This window comes from Desmodus rotundus, chromosome 7 (assembly GCF_022682495.2).
Source record: "Desmodus rotundus isolate HL8 chromosome 7, HLdesRot8A.1, whole genome shotgun sequence".
NCBI lineage: Eukaryota > Metazoa > Chordata > Mammalia > Chiroptera > Phyllostomidae > Desmodus > Desmodus rotundus.
Genome location: NC_071393.1, coordinates 84,277,127 through 84,298,309, shown reverse-complemented (window position 1 = coordinate 84,298,309; position 21,183 = coordinate 84,277,127). Strand labels below are relative to the sequence as shown.

Sequence of the window (21,183 nt, the reverse complement as noted above, 5' to 3'; positions counted from 1 at the left end):
CGTACTTTCAGGCATTGGCCTTCTGATCTGCACTCGCACAGCAATTACATTTCTTGGCTTCACATCAGCTCCTGACTTGCTATTCCAAAGCTTGCCTATTATTCATATTTTAGGACTCTGCACTAAAAAATAATAAATTGACTAAAACTCTGTATATATGTTGGCAATCATCCAAAGAGCAACTTACAATTTCCATCTAACACCTTATGTTTCCAGTTACCCATGTGTTTCTCATACTCCTTTGCATATGCCATAGGGCACTCAGAATCGACACTTTCTGAAATCACTGCTTTCGTTTTCGAATCTGGTGATGATCTCATAGTCCCAAAGAGAGGTTATCAAAGGAACACAATACTATGTGCTTTTTCGCTTCCTTTCCTTGTCTTCTAAAACAGATCAATGACGAAAATTAATAAATAACCGAGCGAAGTGCGCCACCTAGTGTCATCTGTGATCACTGTAGGTGAAGTGCGTGAGAGGAGTGGCTAACGCGATTCGAATATTGATGGAGTCACAAAAATCGTTCATTAAGGCAACTTAATCTTTGCTATTAAATGTCCTTTCAATTCATTTGGGGTAATTAAGATGCAGTTAAAGTGATTAAATTCTAATTACTTATGCTAGACAAAGACATATTTGTCACACTAATGCGGTTAACTAAGGACTCAGAAAGAAAGTTAACATTTACTTCAAATGATGCAACTGGAAAAATCAGTTCCTCTTTTCATCATTAATCCGATGAGCTGGGTGATTATGTAATGGCATTACAAGCTCATTAAATAGGGGAAGTGCTGATTAAAATGACTGCTAGGAGGAAAACCTGAACCAGGAGTACCTCAGTATCGTTTGCTCAGCATTCCTAGCAAAATTACTTGTTCTTTCCCACTCCACAGTAATAAATGCTCCTGAGTTTGACCCTTATGTTAAAATAGGGGTGAGCTCACTGAAATCTTTTATTACCAGCCTACATTGTTAAACCAAAAGATATTTTTTAATGGTAAATAAATTCTTGGGTAGCAATGGGCAGGGGGGTGTGGTGTTGTGTGTGTTTGGGGGAGGTTCCCACTGCAGACTTCTGGAGCCACATTCCTCACACAACCACCCCTGCTGTTAGGCGGTCCTCCCCATCCCTAGTTCTGCTTTTACTGCCTTTGATGCATGGAGACAGATTCCTCTGCACGGGATCACGCCCTGTTTCATTATTAGGTACACTCTGAAGAGGGTTAAGTACCTCAGCTGCCAGCTGGTCTCTTTTCAGTGTTTTTCTACATTCACATGTAAAGCCATGTGAGATTATAAACTATCGGGTTACTGAGGCTATTTTGCCATAATGTGCATATAGTTCCCAGCTGCTTGCAATAGCTGATTATGAGTGCTCGAAGAGTAGAGTGAATTGAAACTCACTGAGGTTTGCCTTCCTTACAAAATGGCTTCTTAAGGCAGTGCCTGGCATTTGCCTGGGGGAGGGGATGGGGAAGTGACCCCAGGACAAACATGGTCAGTCAGAAAGTTGGGGGTTATTTTCCCCAGGAGACGGATGTCTTTTAACACTGGTAAATTTGCATATTAAAAACCATAATTGTGGAGATTGCATCTTTCCCCTACTTAGCTCGTTGAAATTCATTATTACCCCTGTTTAGTTCATAAGCAAAGAAGCTAAAGTTATCAAATTTATCAGTCACTTAAGTCACACAATCACCTTTTAAAAATAATTTGGCAGTTATTTAAATATCTACAGACTCATTATTAATTTAATAGGTCATGTTATGCCACCTTAAATGACTAAAACAAACAACATTTTTCAAACCCTGGAGTGAGAATAAAGAGCCCCAGAGACAGGTTCTCTCACTGACTGGCTCTGAGGACTTGTCAAGTCCTGGAACCTTTCTGGGCCTCAGCCACCTTCAACGTGGAATGAAGGATTTGGCCTTCGGGCCCTTCCAGGTGCCACATACTACGATTGATTGCCATCTGTGATGACTGTGTATCCACAGCTAAGTCTGCCATCTCAACTCAGTGCTCTGTCCCAAAGTCAGGATTCCACAAGGTAAGGCCCAGGGGCCCATCTCTTGGACAGTCTCAGGCCAGGCTCCCCTTCAGATGGTCAGGAGGAAACAGTTAATCCAGTCAGGAACACTGCTATCTGGCACAGATGTGCCGCTGTTTGAGACTGCAACTCCTGTATCCTCATAGTACAAGCTCTTGGCAAGGATATGGATCATCAGTAAGTCATACGTACAGTGCAGGTGGGAATGTAAATTGGCACTGTTGATTCAAAAGATAATTTGGCAATATCTTCTAAACCTGAACCTATACCTACCAGCAACTTTAACTCTTAGGTATATAATCAAGATAAATTTACAGAGGTTCCTGGAGATGGGTGAAAACCTATTTGTAGTAGTAGAGAGAGAAAAACAAACTGAGAAGGAATGCATATATAAATTGTGATGTATTCATACAATGCAGTATTATACTGTGATGAAAATGAATGGGCCACAGCTATACACACAGCTTAGCTGAGGCTTAGGAATAATGTTGCCTTTTTTTTTTTTTTTTTTACAAAAAAGGACAAGCTGTAGAAGATCATACTAAAACAATAGCACTTTCACAAAGCTCAAAAACAAGCAAAATAACTTACTGCTAGGAGATGCATAAGTATTGTTTTAAAAAACAAATGAATAATAAATACAAATTCAGGAGAGCGGTTACATCTGGTGGGGGAAATCCAGGTGATCAGCGGAGAAAACACCTTGTAGATTCACAAGGCAGCTGATGTTCTAGTTCTTTGTTTTTGGATGCTGCCTTCGCAAATATTTATTTTGTTACTGTGCTTCCTATCTTAAACACATGATACATATTGTTTTGTAGGCAGTACATAATATTTAATTTTCTTTTTTTATGTTCTTTAATTTTAACATGGGGAAAGAGGAAGATTGTTTTTATCTGGTTCCCCAACCCAAACAATTTTACCAAACAATCCCCACAATATTTGTATTGCCATTTACGAGTTCCTCGCGCTATACTAAGTATCAGCCTCTTAGGAGTTATAATGGGCCAATTTTGGACAAAGGTGAAAGAGGAAATGTCATCTGAGTAGCGGCTACTGCAGCGCTGTGCTCGGTCCTGGGCATGGCGTGTACTAGTCCCTTGCAATGCACAGTCCAGTGGGGGAAGAAAGACAAATAATAGTTCATATCCTTTTTCTTGGTGGTTTTTTCTGTGCCAAGAAGAGGTTCAGGCACAATGTGATAAAGTGACATTTTTGAAGACCTGGAGGATGAGTTCGGTCAGAAATGGAGGAAGAGGCCTTTTTTGGGCGGAGGGATCAATCACATGTGTGGAGGCCCTGGCCGAAACCCCTTTGCCGATTTCTTGTGTCTGAATTCTCATGAATCTGGAGCCCTGTTTCTTCCCTAGCACAGCTGAGTGACAATACCTTCCCATTGATAATAGAAGGCTTCCCCAAGGCTGTGGTTTTTGGTGGTGGGGAGGAGTGGGCAGAGAATTTCACATCCCTCTAGGGGAGCAAATCAGCTCCGTGGAGGGGAGGTCAGGGAGAACATACAGGGTCCGGCAGAAGTTGTGTGGTTGGGAGGGTATGTGGACGTGTCACACGAGATGGACAGCAATTTGAACATTTCACCTAAAATGTCCTATGGTGTGCTTGAGTGTGATATTGTTATGTTACAGAATTACATGCTTATGATTCTGTAATAAGAGATTTTTATGTAATAAAAAGGCATTATTTGTGCCAGAACCTGTATATTGGGTAAAAAGCCTCCCATGTGATTCTAATATAACTCCAAGTTGAGAATTAGAATATTGACATTGAGAATTTAAGAGCAAATAACTTTTATTTTTTGCCCCTTTTTTATTTTACACTTTTTCTAAAATAACCTATAGTTCCATAGCTTAAATGTAGGGGCTGACAAAAGTAGGTTTACGGTTGTTCATATGGAAAATAATACAACAGTGAATAAATAATATAAGAATAAGCTGTGGCTTATTTTCCGTACAAACAACTGTAAACTTACTTTTGCTCTGCCCTATATAATATTATTACATAATATATGTTATATGTCATTATATAATATTTCACTTCTTTTCATTTTAAAAAATCTGTTTTTATTTATTGATTTTAAAGATTTTATTTATTTGTTTTTAGAAAGAGGGGAAGGATGGGAGAGAGGGAGAGAAACATCACTGCGTGGTTGGCTCTCACGCGCCCCCAGCTGGGGACCTAGCCTGCAACCCAGGCTTGTGCCCTGACTGGGAATCCGACCAGCGACCCTTTGGTTCTCAGGCCAGTGATCAATTCACTGAGCCACACCAGCCAGGGCATATTTATTGGTTTCAGAGAGAGAGAGGAAAGGAGAGAGAAGAAAGGAAAAAGAGGAAACACTGACTTGTTGTTCCACTTATTTATGCATTCATTGGTTAATTTTTATATGTGCCCTGACAGGAATTGAGCCTGCAACCTTGGCATATCAGGACAACACTCTAACCAACTGAGCTACCCAGCCAGGGCCTCTTTTTATCCCTTTTATCAAAAGGTTACTCAAATATTCAAGATTCCTGTAGGAATAATTGCTTCCATACTCTCCTCCATCTAAAAAATTATTACTACCCTGGCTGGTGTGCCTCAGTGGATTGAGCACCGGCCTGAGAACCAAAGGGTTGCCAGTTCAATTCCCAGTCAGGGTACATGCCTGGGTTGTGGGCCAGGTCCCCAGTAGGGGGCATGTGAGAGGCTACCACATATTGCTGTTTCTCTCCCTCTCTTTCTCCCTCTTTTTCCCTCTCTGTAAAAGTAAATAAATAAAATCTTTTAAAAATGAAAATAAAAAATTATTACTGTTCTTTCAATCCCTCCCACTCAAAGCGTGGTGCCCTGACCAGACCAGCAGTACTGGCCTTCTCTGGGAACTTGCAGAAAAATGTAGACTCTCAGGTCCCAGCCAAGACCTACTGAATCTTATCTGCATCTTGACGAGATCCCCAGGAGACTCATGGGCACATTTCAGTTGGAGACGCACTATTGAAGGTCCTATCACAGCTTCCAAAAGGTCTGTTTTCCTTCAGTCCCCAAAACACTGATTGGATGCCTCCTATGTGTCCAGCCTTGGGCTAAGTACTGGAGCTCAAAAGGGGAGTGACGCGTCAAATCCTGGGGGAGATTGAGGGGAGATGTGTGCAAGTAAATAAATACTTACAAGGTCTCTGATGAGTGCTATGATCCTGGTAGGAATCAAGCCCTGTGGGAGCAGGGAATGAAAGTGCAAAGAAGCCTGAAAGGAGACTACCAAACACCTAGTGTGCCTGTGTGGTCCAAGGGATTTAGGCCTCTGACAATAGGAGCTAAAGGAGTTGTTTCTCTCATGGCGTGAAGTGGGAGTCATGCTTTTGAAAGCAAGCTTGAGTGCGAGGTAATAGGAAAAGAGGCAGCAGCAGGGGACTAGCTAGGAGGGGTGGTGATAGGTTACAAGGATCTGATTGTCTATCATTGTCAGCAGAGGTAGAGAAAGTAGGTGGGCAGAATTTGAGAGACATTTTTAAAGGAAAATCCAGGAGATGTTGTGGAGAGTGAAAATGGAAGAGGATCTGACCCCTGTGGTTCTGGCTCGGGAAGCTGGGTGCTTGGGTACACCTTACCTGCGTAGTGGCTGTGGTGATGTAAATACAAAGTTAAAACATTTCAGAATAGTCCACACCCTCAATCTGTTACCTCTGCATGGATTTGATGTGTAAAATCGGGTAAAGTGTCTATGCCCCACCAGAACATGTCATTTAATGTGGGCAACAGGATGTTAGCCCAATAGTAATGAGGTCAAGATTGTGGTTCAGTCCTTCAGGTCTGATTTCCACTTCCCAGTGTTGGTGAAAGTGTTGGAACCACTGATTCTAGCCAGCTACCTGCTGTGGGGTACACAAGAGCCATGAAGAACCAGGATGAATGTTAGAACCAGGGTAAAATCCATCCCTCCATTCCTGCTGGTAGAGGAACAGAAGTGATCCCCAGTAACTGCCGGTCAGCTGCCTCTGTCTAAAAGCAAAGACAGCGGGAGAGGAGAGGTGGAAGCACAGACATGTTGGAGAGACAGACAAGTGTTGGCGAGGCTTGGTTTTAATCCCTTTCAAATTAGTTTGGGGTGGGAACTAACCATTCCAAAGCCAAGCATATTCTTATACAAAAGAAAATTTTGCATTATTCTAGTTGTTCATGGTTACCCGTGAGCCCCAAATTAAAAAAAAACGTTTTTAACTAATATATATTTAATTTTGAGTACATATTATGGGTACATCACTTTTTAAAAGTTAAACAGTGTAAAAAGCTATACAGAGAAAACAAAGTTCTTCTCCAAACCAATTCCCTAGTTACCCCAGTTCCCCTTCCCTAGAAACAAACTCTGTTACCATTTTCTTGTGTATTCTTCAGAGATAGCCTATGACTTTTAAAGTGTGTGAGCTTGTGTGTGTGTGTGTGTGTCTGTGTCCGTATTCTAAAATAATCAAAGGCCTCTTCCATCTCCCAGACAGTAACTTTCTAGGGAAAATAGTGAATGCCTTTTGCTTCCTCTTGCAAAATTCTGCTATTTTGACTGATACCTTCCTTCCTAGAAATACATTTACACACCCAGCAAGGTGCTGCCCAGTGTAATTATCCAAGCAATGAAATTGAGGGACTAGCAGAGGGTGACCACCCTTCTGGGGATGTTGAAAATGGTCTTGGGTGCTTCAATGGCTGTCCCCGTCATCCATCTCTTTTATGAAAGACAACTCAGTATACAGAAGTGGTCCAAAAGTTATAAAAATATATTCTGTCTACCACCCAGCCTCATTTAAAGTAAAGCAAAACCCAAACACAACTTCTATACACTCAAGAACCTTCAGCTCAGGGATAAAGGTTTTTTTCTAACAAGTTAATTATTGTACTAAATAATTACCTATGATAGGCTTGGACCCTGCTCTTGGCTTGACATAACCCTACTAAATTGTTTTTACCATTTCTGCATGTTTACCATGTCCAACATCTCGTATCTTATTTTTAAATTTGACTTACCTCCACTGCTTTTTAAAAAGTAATTTATTCTTTTTAAAGTGCAATATGCTGCCCTGGCTGGAGTGGCTCAGTAGATTGGGCACCAGACTGCAAAGCAAGGGGTCGCCAGTTCAGTTCTCAGTCAGGGCACATGCCTGGGTTGCAGGCCAGCCCCCAATAGGGGGCGCACAAGAGGCAACAACACTTTGATGTTTCTCTCCCTTTCTTTCTCCCTCCCTTCCCCTCTCTCTAAAAGTAAATAAATAAAATCTTTTTTTAAATAATTTTTCATCTCCAGCACTCCTGCCATATTTAACAGGCAGCTCTCTTTCTACTGTGACCTAGAGTCTCTTCTCTCACATTTACTTAACCATTCATTGTGTGTGTAGATTCATGGATTCCTTTTTAATTTAACCTTTATTGTATTGTTTCCATTACCATTTAGTCCTCTTACACCCCCAAGCAATCACCATATTCCTTTCTTTTTTTCCCAAGAATTTAGAGTTCATTACTATACTTCACTATTTCAGTGCTCAAGTTGTCCCAGACTTGACCAATGGGAGTCCTTTTAATCTAGATCCTGTGCTTTTCCAACTTTTTGGAAAGTTTCTGGCATCATCATAAAATATCTCAAGCTCATCTGTTGCTCCATCCCTGGAATCTGCCCCTTCTTTGACGAGCCCTGGTTTATGTTGGTGGGGAATGGTATTGGAGACCAGGAAAACCTGGGTAGCGAGGCGTGCTCGTGGCTGCTAGTGTGACTTTGTTCGGGGCCCTCTCAGACCAGTCCAGGAAGAGTGAGCATGCATATTTACACACACACAAATGTGCACACATTCATGCATACATAATACATGTGCACATAAATATGCTTATGTGTATATTTTAAAAATCATGAGTTCACACCAGTACCTCCACAGTCCATTGCAATATCTCCCCACAGGATTTTTTCTTGCTTTCCTCTACACTGAGAACGTGGCACCTAATGACATCACTCTATCTACCTTATAATATGCATTATTTACTCATTTACTCAGTCCAATAAATATATCTAAACTCTTTCCAAAATTGCTTTGCTCAAACCCATAAAATACACAAACCTGCTAAAATATTTTTAGGTGGGATTCATCCGCAGTTCTTGCCACACATATACATCCAGGCACCACTTGGGACCTTGTTAGAAATCCTGCCGATTCGGAAACTCTGGAACACAACCCAGGAATCTGTGTTTTAACAAGCCCTTGAAGTGATTCTAATGCATGCTCGAGTTTGAGGAGAACAGCCTGAAATACGCAGCATGGGTTTACGATGCAGGTGTGTGTCTGTGCCCATACGCCTGCAAGTTATTAGGTAAAATAATACTTTCAACATATTCAAAAAGTAGCAACAGCTATAAAACAAGTCCAGTGCAGAGTAATAGGGTTCCTCTTGTCACAGTATTAGTGTGGAGGTGGAGATGTAAAAGTAAACAAACCCTCCGTTCTTTGTCCTCCTGGTGCCAGCCAGGAGGAAGGGGGACGGGTGGGTGTGGAAGTGACCACACTGGTATCAGGGGTGCTCTCCCCATCCCCAGCTCCCGCACCTCCCTGCATGGTAAACTCAAGATGGAGCAAGATCTGATCATGCAGCTCACAGCACTAATCTGAAATTCCCCTACTGTTCTCACCCAGCTTCCTCTCTCTTCAGAAGCATCAAACAAAACCCTCCGCCTCCAGCACTGAACACTGTGCACACTCCCACCTTTGGGCCTTGCCTGTCCCCACATATCCACTTTTTCTCTGGAGACTGTCTGTGACAGTCACTGGAGCTGCAAGGTACAATGACAGTTTCCTTGTGGAGAGAAGGAGGAGTTTCCTGTGCCTTCCCCAACTCCACCAAAAGATCCCACCAAGCAGCCTTCCCTAGACCTGAAATCAGAGGGATTACCCAGTTCTCTGCTTAGCGTTCACATTGTCTGGCCGCTCCTGAAATTCTGATTCAGTCCATCTGTATTTCTGACAAGTGTGGGGCATGATTCTTTTGATCTTGGCAAGTTTTGAAATATTAGCCTAAGAGCAAGTATCTCCATCTAAATTACCTGGATGGGAAGCTTGTTTAAAATACATGTTTGTGAATCTCCCTCTCAGAGAATCTAATTCAGTAGGGATAGGAGGGGGTCCTGTGCATTTTGAACACTACACCTTCGTTACTCAGCCAGCCCCTGGGCATCACCTGGGAGCTTGTTAGACGTTCAGAATCTCAGGCCCTGCCCAGACCTGCTGAATCAGAATCTTCATCTTAATAAGATGTCCAAATTGTTCAAGTTTGCACATTCAAGTTTGAGAAGCACTGATTTAGAGTAGTGGTTCTCAGCCTTGGATATGGGTTAGAATCACTTGAGGAGCTTTCAAAAATCTCAGTTGACTCCAATTTATAGCCAAGGCTCAGAACTTTGAGCATCCTTCCAGCTCTCCCACTGCAGAATTCAGGCCAGCTGGGAAGTGCAGGGAGAAGGCATGGCACCCTCACCCATGGACCCAGGGCACCAACTCAAAAATTCCAATGACCTGGCAGGTGCTAAAAGAAAAAGAAACAAATGGTATGTCATTTCACCTTACTCATAAGCATTTTTATCTACATCCTCCAACCCTTAACTTTTAATTTCTCCAAGACTATTCCATTGGAGTCATCCCATTAATTTATTCTCTCTCGTTTCCACCACAGACTCTGTGTGGCTATTTGCTGACATTATCCACAAATCAGATCCTTACCAACTCTATATTTAACTAAGGTATATACAGACCAGTCACCACCCAGAGTTAGCAGAAACAGACACAGCATCCCTCTGTCTTCTGGAACCCAGTGACCCTGAGCTGGGCACCTCATCTGGGAGGGCTGGTTGCCTTATTCCCAGCTCACTTAAATGCCCCAGCCCAAATTCAGCCCCTCTGAACCTCCTGCTCTTCCAGCTCTGTTACTCTAGCCTCTCCCTCCCTGGCCTGAACACCTTCTGACTAAACTAGCTTCCTTCACCAGGGTTCAGCCCCCTTTCACTAACTTGTCAATGACAATTCAGCAATATCCCCCATAGTGCCGTTAAAGAGCTTCAAAATAATTATCCAGTAAAGGATTAAGGTGATCTCGCGGAACCACATTCTATGTACACATTTTCAAAAGATAAAGATTTGTGTCTTGGATGTCTCCACTTCCTATGGGGCCACATCCAGCTTATTTATGCAACAAGGATGTTGAGTATGCCAAAGAAATAATCCATGGTGTACTCTTTTTTAAAAAAGGATTTTATTTATTTATTTTTAGAGAGAAGGAAAGGGAGGGAGACAGAAAGGGAGAGGAACATCAATGCATGGGAGATACATTGATCAGTTGCCTCCCACATGCCCCCAACTGGGGACCTGGCCTGCAACCAAGGCATGTGCCCTGACTGGGAATCAAACTAGCAAACGTTTGGTTCACAGGCTGGCACTCCGTCCACTGAGCCACACCAGCCAGGGCCATGGTGTACTTTTATGGGTCTTGTGGTCTAGTGAGAGAGATAGGTAGGTAAACAACTAATTATCCAGGGGGCTCTATGAGCTCAGGAGACAGCAGTTCTCCCTGAATAGGAGAGGAGTTAGAGAAGGCTTAGCAGAAAATGAGATGCTTGAGCTGGGTCTTGATTACATAGGAAACTTTTCATATGGAAAAGAAAGAGAAGGAAGGACATCCTGGTGGAGGGAACAGCTTGGGCAAAGAAATGGGGCGTGATATTTCCTATGTGTTAAGAACTGACTTCTGAGCGGTGTGCCTCACTGTGGGTGGGGGGTGGGCAGTAGTGGGAAACGAGATGGGATGGTTGGGGTCCGTGTCAAGATCTTTGACTATCATGGTCGACCGCCCACCAAGGGCTTTCTTCTCAGGCTTTTGGGAGACCCTTGTAAAACTAATTGTGTAATACATGTCTTTGGGAGAATAGCGTTTAGAATTGGACTTTACAGACGAGTTTCCAGAAATGCAAACCACTAATTTGAAATTACTTGTGGGAAATGTCTGATGACTTAGTGCAAAGTCAAAATTATAGGTTATTTTTGAAGGAATTCCATATTGTAACTTTCAATTGCTGTGAATATTATAAGGTATTACATACAGCTTTTAATTAAAGAAATGGGATCATGAAACTAAGACTTAAAATTTACAATAGGCTTATCTGAGATAATAATGCATAATCATGTAACTTATCGGGTGTGCCATTTGTCTTATAGAATCAACAACATAACTAGGGCATCAATATCACCTATTTCCAATTATTGGGGTCCAAACTATTGAGGGGCTCTTCAAGATGAGGGATACTGATGTAAGAAAATTCCAATGGATCAGGCATTAACAGAAGTTTAGGAATTTAAAAATCAGAATTTCTGAGGCAACCTTTCAGAAAAGAGTCACACGACCTTTTGTTACTGGCCGGACAAGCAGGTGCCAGGTAGCAGCTTCTCTTCCCACCAGTTCCTGTGAAGCCACAATGCAGGGAAAGAACTTGGTGGGCAGGAGGGCCGGGCAGTGAGCATCTCTTCTGCGAGTATCAGAAAGCTTGACCCTGTGCTGAGGAAAGTGTGTGCCTGTGAGCATGAATGGTCAGCAACACAACAGTGCAGGCATCACAGGAGGATGAAAATGCGTTCATTCATTGAGGAGTCCCAGCTCACCTGTCCGTCTCAGGGTCAGCCTGTGCCAGGGAGAACACAGAACAAAAGAGAGAAGACAGAATTTGTAAGGAGAAGAACTGGGGTAGTCTAGAATCATATCAAAAGGGCTGTTTGAGGGGGCCGTGCCAAGTGAAAGCTGGTACAGCAAGTCTTCCAGTACGTAGTTTCATTATAATGTTGATGAGATGTTTAGGAACTTAACTGCTATTTATATCAATTAAACCTTGGTAAAATTGGTTTTGTTATAAGTCATTTCACTCAGAACCTATGGATGAAGTTAAGTTAGGACTTACTGTATGATTCTCTGATTTTCCTGCCCAGCTGTGCCTAAGGACTACCCAGGTCATACCCGGTCTCCAATACTATGACTGAGCCCCACCATTTACTCTCAGGTAACTTTGGACCAGTCCCTTAATCTAACCTCTAAGCCACAAGCCGCTCATTTGTAAACTAAAGAATAATAGTCCGGACCTCCCATAGTTGCTGTGAGGCTCTGTAAGGTAATAACGCAACACGTGTGGGCTAAGCACAGGGAAAGCAGCCATAAGTTTCCGCTGATCCTGTTCCACCCCTCCCAGGCCCTTGCAGCCTCTGCCCACCTTTGATCGCAAGGTTCAGTGGGTTCTCTTCTCCTGGACTACAGCTACAGAGTTCTACCTAGAGAAGAGAGGTTGACGAAATTATTTGATATGCTGACTCAGAAGGACTCCAGGCAGCAGGTGTGTGGGAAGGCAGGTCTCTGTCCTGAACAGCTCTGTTAAAAAAGCAAATAGGTGGAGTGCTGAGAGGCTTGGATGACTTTTCCAACCTGAATTGGATGGAGCAGACGTGTCCTGGCTTTAGCCCACTGCTCCCTATCTTTCCTTTTCCATTAGGTCAGCAGTTCCCATCAGCTTCCTCTCAAAGCCGATGTCCATGTGGAGCACCTATCTCATGCTCTTCTGCTCTGCTACTGGAAACCGGATTCACTCCCACCCCTCTCCCAGGCCAGAGTGGGTGTGCTGTCCCCTCTGCTGCCCAAACACCTTCCATCTCAGCTTCCTTCCATGCAGCCCACTTTCCTGGATGGGCCAACTGTAGTTCTTTCCGCCACAGTGAGGCAGGTCTGGCCAACAAGCAGCCTGCAGCCCGGGGAGCCAACTGTGCCCACCCGCTGCCCATGGCTGCGGGCTCCCCGGGCTCCCCATCACCAGGGCTCCTGCCTACTTCTCCATCCTGGGCAAAGTTTTCATGTGTCCACTCTGCTGACATCTGCCTCCAGGGCATGGTTTGGAGGTCCCCCACTAACCAGCTGTGTGCCCATAGGCAAGCTGTCTACCCTCTCTGACACTGTTTCTTCATCTGCATAAAAAGAATACCCATTTCTTCCTCACCTGAGTTTGGTGGGGCTCCAAGAGAAAGAGATAACAGAGGTTTTTTTTAATTTTTAAATCCTTACCCAAGGATATATTTATTGATTTTAGAGAGAGAAGGGGGAGAGAGAGAAAGAAACATTGATGTAACAAAGAAACATCGATTGGTTGCCTCTGACCAGGGATCAAACTTGCAACCTTTGGCATATGAGACAACGCTCCAACCAACCAAGCCACCAGGCCAGGGTGGACAGAGGTGTTTTAAGCACTGTACAGCAAGATGCAGGGCTGGGTTTTTATGATCGTTCCTGGATGGGAATGTCTGCTTTTTCGGGTTCAGTAAGGCCTTTCATGTGCACGCCCGGAAGAGCTTCCGCGGGTGCTCCGTAGGCTTCACCTCCCCCTGCCGGGCGGGCATCACAGCCCCAGACAATCCGTGCAGGAGTTCGTTTTCTGTGCAAAGGCTGCCCTTGGCCGTGTCGATTAGAACTCACTGGAGTTGCTTTACAAATTGCACATTGTGCTGTGCCCTCTAAATTTGCCACTTAACAGCTGCCTCCTTCCAAAAACTATTAAGAGCCCCATCTTATAAAATTATGCATAGTGCAGCCAAATAACTGAAGGCAGATCAGATAACATTGTGACCCTGGACTCTTAGAGTCTGAGCTCTAATCCTGAAGATGTCACGGCCTACCCACGGGCTCTTTGCCCTCCCCATTGTGGGGACTGCTCTGTAAAACGGGCTCAGGGCCAGACCCCTATCTGTCTTACTGCAATCTGTCTTATTTGCATGGTTGCTCTTTCATTTATATTGTCCTGTAGAGTTACTTTGAAAAGCAGCTCCAGCTGTCTAGAGAGGGTCTTTGGGGGCTCAACAGACATGCCATTCATTTGGCTCCATTTCCCTCTTATACTATCAGACACCATAGCTTCCTAGAAGTGTGCCAACCACTAAAGATCACTTGTCTGTGTGTATATCCACCCCCTCCAAAAAAAACACACGCTTCTCCTATTCCTCCTTCATGTAACTAACATAAGCTAGTTTTCTAAAGGACCTTTACAAATTATGTCTAAGAATAATTCAATTTATGAAGTCCAATTTTCTGATAATACTGTTCACTAAGCACAGAGGTCTTGTTCCCCTTCCTACCTCATCTGAAGGTGCTCTGCCTCAAAGGCCTTCTCGCCCCAATCCACCCCCATCCCTGCCTGCCAGGAGTGGGATCGAGGCAGTGGTACAGGGACAGTCTGACAAAGGAGGAGTCAGGGACTGGAAGGGTGGCCCGGCCATCCCTAGAATGAGTAGTTTAACCCTCATACTTTTCTGGGTGCCCATTTACAACGCAGAAACAGATAATCCTGGGCAGGGTCTGCACTGTCTGCTATTTCTCCTGGAGCTGAAAGCGTTTACACACATCTAGTCATAGAGCTGAACCTGGAAGGGACTCTAAGTTATTTGGTCCAATCCCTTCATTATGCAATTAAGGAACCAGGACTCAGTTTGATTCAAAGATTTAATCAAGTCATTCAGCTAATTTAGGACAGAGACAAAACCAGAACCCAAACTTTCTCTCTGTACTTATTTAAAGGAAATGCTTCATTTTTAAAAAGTAACTCTAGAGAGAGAAGAAGGGAGAGAGAGAGAAATATCTATTTGTTGTTTCATTTATTTATGTATGCATTGGTTCTTTTATGTGCCCTGACCAGGAAGTGAACCCACAACCTTGCTGTATGGGGACAATGCCCTAACCAACTGAGCTACCCAGCCAGGGCCAGAACCTAAACTTTCAGACGAGTAGCGCAATGGTTTTTACAGACGCTCCCTCACTCATAGACCACGAGTATGGAGATCACTCTGACTATACCTGGATGCTCCGTGTACTTTTAGTAAGTACACACTGATACTGTCCCCAAGTTGACGGCCTTATTCTAAGGCATGATTCCATCCTATGTGAAGCAGCCAACTCTGGAACAAATAGACTAAGAACATCAGGAAGCAAATTAAATAAATTATCCTACAATTTTTTAAAGATATTATTTATTTATTTTTAGAGAGGGGGAGGGAGAAAGAAAGGAAGAGAAACATCAATGTGTGGTTGCCTCTCACGCTCCCCCTATTGGGGACCTGACCTGCAACCCAGTCATTTGCTCTAGACTGGGAATCAAACCAGCGACACTTTGGTTCACGGCTGTCACTCAGTCCACTGAGCTATACCAACCAGGGCAAATTGTTCTATAATTTTAATTAAAAAGTAGAAACTTGATAGGTAGAAACATACAAATTACCTATTGTTTAATGGCCCAGCGTTCTAGGAAGGCAAATGCTTAACTGTTCTCAGAGCCTGTGGGAGTGGGGGTTGGAGCTGTTTCATCCAGAAAGCTCACAAATTCAAAAAGTGAAAGCAACTGTGAGGACTGTGAGTTTATGTTTATCACGTTCATTCAGATGAATGTGGATCTGGATTATCTGAGGACTAGCTGAGGCCCTGCAGAGCCAGTCCCTGCTCTTTCTGAGGTGCCAGAAGGATGAAGAAGATGCAACAGAAAACTACACTTGTTGGAAATTTTTTAATAGACTTTGGAAACCAGTATAAACTGCAGCCATGTATTCATTGACTCAGAGCTTTCATACCCGCAGGGACCTTAGAACACAGCCTGCTCGTTTAAAGGATGCAGAGAAAGAGAATGAGTGATGTGTCCAAGTTCATCCCACAGGCTGGAGACAAAGCAGAGATTCCAGCCTGCTGTGTCAATTCAATATTTATACCGCACCTTGACTAAAGAAGAAAGAAAGCATCCAAAAATTAATTTATAAACATCTAGAATACTCCTTAAGGATTTATACTTTTAATAATTACTTCAACATATATTAGCTTATTTAATGCTATTGCAATCCTGTGAGGAAAGAAGGCCATTGTCCTCTATTTTGCAGCTGAGTAAACTGCGGCTCGAAGGCGGTGAAGGACTTGCCCAATACCGCACGTCTGCCAGTGCCCGTGGAGCTGGGGCTCGAGTTCATGTCGTCTGAGTCCAGGTTCACCTGAGAAGTTGTGCTATAAATCTGCCAGGCTTTCTAAATGTCTTCCAGGCCAATATGTCTGTGCCCACATAGTCCCAGACAAGTTCTTGGCAGACTTTAGTACAGCTCGATCAGCACTTTAGATGTTGTAAAGTCTTCTGTGTCATTAAATCAGGAAAATGGATATAAGTTGGCCACATGAACGCTTGGCGGATAGCTGATTCTAGGATGTCACTGTATACCTTGTATTATAACGTGTGTTCTGAGACAAGCCTTCTTACATTCTATGTAGCGAAGGACTAGTAGTTTGTTTCTAATTTCCAACTGTCCTGGACCAAATTTTGATTACACATTAAAAAAATCTATTACTAGCACAATAGTCGCATGCTTGAATGTTGCAGTAATGTCAAACTGCCACAGAAAATTTCCATTGCTAATTCCCAGTTTTCTTGCCTCAGGTCAGTAACAGTTCACAGACCAGCAAGGGTCTGCCAACCACATCTTGAGAAACATTGTTCTAAGCAACGCCATTCCTGAGAGAAATCCTCTCAATAAAGGGTTCCTTAATCAAGTAAGTTTGGGAGGCTCCATAAGCTGGAGAGTATCCGTGCACACTAGCATATTGAAAGCTCTGAGAAGTCCTACATCGAAGAAGCTTGTTGCCTGTGGCTCAGTGGATGGCGTGCCGGCCTGTGAACCAAGAGGTCACCAGTTTGATTTGTGGTCAGGGCACATGCCTGGGTTGTAGGCCATGTCCCCAGGTAGGGGCATGTGAGAGGCAACTGATCAATCTATCTCTTACACATTAATGTTTCTCTCCATCTCTTTCTCTCTATCCCGTCTGCTCTCTCAAAATAAGTAAAACCTTTAAAAAAAAATAGCTTGTTTAATCATCAGTTAACTCAGCCTTTCCCAAACTGACTGACCTCAAAAATTCATTGTTCATGAAATACCTTTCAACATGCTGTAGAATTCATATTTCTTGAAATAGCCTTGGCTCTGTCTTGCCAATTATGGGTAAAGCACAGGCCCCAGGTGGGCCTGAAATGAAAGTTTCTGTCCTTTGTTCATGTCTTCAAGTGCTGTCTTAAAAAACAAAAAGTCTTTATAACCTTTTGTTCTGTAGCGCTCAACGTCACGCTTTGCCTTTTACCAATTTCCATGCCGACTTCTGCCTCCCACATAGGACTTGCCCTGGGTGATGTCACCCATAAAGAAGGTCACAGTCATCTGTTTGCAACAGCCCCACTACACTTTGCCACTGCGCCTTGAAAACGTATTTGCTTGCCCACCTTCACTGACATGGCTCCCGAAAGGCCATCTTCCTCTCCATCGTTGCCTTTCACAAACCCGAGGGGTCCCCTTCCCGTAAACCCAGTTCTGTGATAAATGCTTGTCCACTTTTCATGGACGCTGTATACCCACACACAAAGTGTAACTTTGCCTAAAGCACACATACTGCTGTTCCCCAAGCAGCAGTACTTCTTGTCATGCTCCTCGCGCACTGTCTTACTCTCTCTACCTTGCACACTGCGTGGACTCTCGTGCCTACCCACTGGAGGTTTCCCACCTTACCACAGCTCATCTGTACCCTGAAATGAATTCCACAGAAATTCTAAATCGTGGCTGTCACTCATATTCTCTTTTTTTAGATTTTTTAAATTGTATTTTATTGTTTATGCTATTACATTTGTCCCAAATTTTTCCCCTTTGTCCTTCTCCACCCAGACCCCCCTCCCTCAGGCAACCCCCACACTGTTATCCATGTCCATGGGTCAATGCATGTATGTTCTTTGGCTGCTATATTCCCTATGCTGTACTTTATATCCCCATGACTATTCTGTAACTACCTGTTTGTACTTCTTAATCCCTTCACCTTTTTTGCTCATCCCCTGATGCCCTTCCCATCAGGCAACCATCAAATTGTTCTCTGTATCTATGATTCTGTTTCTGTTCTGCTTGCTTGTTTATTTTGTTTATTTCAGCACCCCATGGGTAGTGAGCTCCCCTAGAGCCAGGCACTATGCCAAGAGGTGTTGATTACGCATTAAAATAGCACAAGTCAATCAAGCTCTCTGCTCTGGGAGAATCTTACTTCCCAGGTTTGGACACTGTGGTGTCTACAATGCTTGAGAGCTTGGGGCAGGAACTTCCAACATTGGTATCGTATGAGACATGAATAACAGTCCCTGCCAAAAAGGGGTTAAGGAAGTTTGGGAGACAGAATTACATGTGCTAACAAATATCAGGAGTTTTGAGGGGAAGGCTCTATATAGTAGGTTTTGGTAAATGTGCTTGGCATGCAAAACACCTTTTCAAGGAACCCATGTTTAAGACATTATTCCTCTGATACTATTTGGGAAATGCTGGCTTGGGACAGCTTTAGCCCACTCAGCCCTGCCAAATGCTGAGGACTAGATGGAAGTCATTCAAACATACATCTTAGGTGGAAAATGGATATCTTTGTGATATCCCTTCACTCTGCCTTTTGAATGATAAATAAGTTGAGTCTGCACCCAACGCTCAGTTATTTACTTTTCCACAAGTATGTGTTCTGTGTAATTTACCATCTGGAGCCCTAACAACTTCCCAGTCTGTGTTCCTAGCCCAGATCTCCCCCTGAGCTGCAGACCGCATACATCCTGCTGTCTGCTGAACAATCACCTATCGGAGATCTTTAACAAAATGCTCAACGAGCACGTCAAATGCAGTTTGTCCCACATAGAAGTGATTACTGCCCTCATAAAGTTCATTTCTCCATCTGAATTTCCTAATGGCCCCGTTACTACCATCCAACCAGAAATCTGGAAGATCTTCTGAATGCCATGCTCCCAGCCAAATTGTCATTAAGTCCTCTTGGTTCTTTCTACCTTCCAAGAAGCTCTAGAATTTGCTCCCTGTATTCCATCCTCAACTGCCATTGTCTAATTTGGGGTCTCACTACAGTGGTTTTCTAATGGCTTCTATCTCAGGTTAGGTTTTCTGGGGAAAAGACTCTGGGTTTCTGCAACTTGCATGCAGGAAGGTTACCAGAGGAAGTCATGGGGAATAACACCTGTAGGGGGTGGGGGTGGAGGAGATAAGACCGAGCAAAGGGAGATGTTAAACTTTGATGGAGTTGCAATAATAGCCTCAATCAGTCCTATGGGTGCTCTGTAACTGGATGACCCTTCAGAGCTGTCCCAACTTGATGCAAGGGACTGGAGTTAGGAGACCTTAAACCAACACATTCCCACTCTTTTCAACCTCTTCCATCCATAGCAACCCCTCTTCCCCCCACCCGCAATGGATGTGGGCAGCCCCCCACCCCAACTCACCCCAGGGTGGCATAACCTTTGTCCAAGGGCAATTCCCAGAATGAACCTCAGCTGAGAGCCACCGGCCACCAACTCTTCCAGCAGGTGGAAGAATGAGTGCCCTAGTCCTGAGGGAGGTCAGAGTGGCATGCCACAGCCTTCTTGTCCCTAATCTTGCTGCTTTCCAATACATCTCCCATGACACCACCAGAGGAGTTTTTGTAAACCCAGATTTAATCACACTACACCTTTACTCATAACCTTTCAATAGCTCTTCATTACCTACAAGATAATCCAATTCTGATCTCTGTCTACCCGTGAAGGCTTGTCCCCCACAACTTTCTTCCTGCGTGCACTCCTGCCCCACTAATCCCCACCTACTAATACTTATCAACCCTTCATTCATGTTGCTCCCCTGCTGAGTATGAGTTTATCCCACCCCACTCACTAACAAACTCTTATTCATCCTTCATAGCCCAGTGCAAGCACCTCCTCCTCTGTGAAACCTTCCTTAATATCCTGAAGCAGAGGTACTATCCTATATACTCTTTTTCTACTCTTGCAGTTTTTGTTTACATGACCACAAGAATGACCTCTTTAAGAGCAAAGTCTGTATTATATTCATTTTTGAATGTGAATGAATGGATCAGCCATGAGCATCAATATTATATAAAGCTGTGTCTACATGGGCTGACTCTAACTAGAGTTTTTGGTCGAATCAGCTATTTTTATCAGGGACTTAATCAAGCTGTCCAATGAGGGCTGTAGGTCCCTGTGGGGAGGGATTCTACTTGGGGAAATTCAGCTGGTTTGGTATACACAGCTCAGTGCTCTGTGGCTTAATAAATACTTCCTATTATGTTGATGCTGCTCCCTCATATTGGGAAAACGATGTAACCAGTGACCTAAGGCAGCAGTCCCTGACCTTTTGGCACCGGGGACTGGTTTCATGGAAGACAGTTTTTCCACTGACCCCGGGGTTGGGAGGCAGGGATGGTTTTGGATGATTCAAGTGCATTACATTCCCTGCTCACTCCCTGTTGTGCGGCTCAGTTCCTAAAAGTCTGCACCAGTATCAGTCCTCGCCCCGAGGTTGGGGACCCCTAACCTATGGGATGTGTTCTGAAAGGTGCCATGTGGTCTGACTTGCCCCCAGATCTCTTTTTTGTGACTAAGGTCTGCCCTCATATTCATTCTGAAACCCGTACCCTGTATTTTCTGTGACTGGATCAGTGGTTCCTTCAGTGGGGTCAATGCACTCTAAGGCCTGGGCTAGCTGATGCACCTATAGAAGAGAATTTCTATGTCTCTTTATTTTTATTTTACCCCCTTAAAAATTTCTATATTTTGTGTATGCTTTATCATGTGCATAATATAGTAGCACAGTAACACAAGTATATAATTTATAAATAAATAGTATTAGAGAGTATACACTCAAATATACTTGGTATTTTTAGAATGATCACAGAGGCTGCATCCTGCCAGAGCTGGTGACCCATCTCCTAAGGAATTGAGAACCTGGAATACAAATAGCCAGGAGGTGGAGCAAGAGGCAGCAATGGGCCAGGCAGCCAACAGGAGGTCTGAGGGGATATGAAAGGGCAACAGTCCCTACCTGCACAGGAAGACGCCCTGCCTGCTTCTCACTGTGGTTGGAGCTCATGTCAGAGTATAGCCACCCAGATACAAAGATAGCGGCAGCTGCTCCAGAATACGTAGGTAGGCGGGGCTGAGAGGCCGCAATCTGATTGGAGTCAGGGCACAGGAGCCTGGTCCTAAAGTTGCGTTTGCATAATCA

At 43.8% G+C, this 21,183-nt stretch overlaps 1 protein-coding gene across 6 annotated transcripts in view; it reads left to right on the top strand.

Moving 5' to 3' along the window:
- The window catches only part of ONECUT1 (one cut homeobox 1), a 54,654-nt gene that overhangs the window by 8,948 nt on the left and 24,523 nt on the right, over positions 1-21,183 (top strand). Inside the window, exon 2 of one of the 6 annotated variants that reach the window (XM_053928942.1) lies at positions 12,040-12,110. The exons of 3 other annotated variants lie outside the window; for them this stretch is intronic. In XM_053928942.1, coding sequence (XP_053784917.1) covers positions 12,040-12,086 — 47 coding nt within the window. In that variant the 3' untranslated portion in view covers positions 12,087-12,110. Of the gene's footprint in view, positions 1-12,039; positions 12,111-16,002; positions 16,445-16,547; positions 16,613-21,183 lie in introns of those variants that run through there. 2 more of the 6 variants (XM_053928944.2, XM_053928943.2) reach the window with 2 other exon arrangements.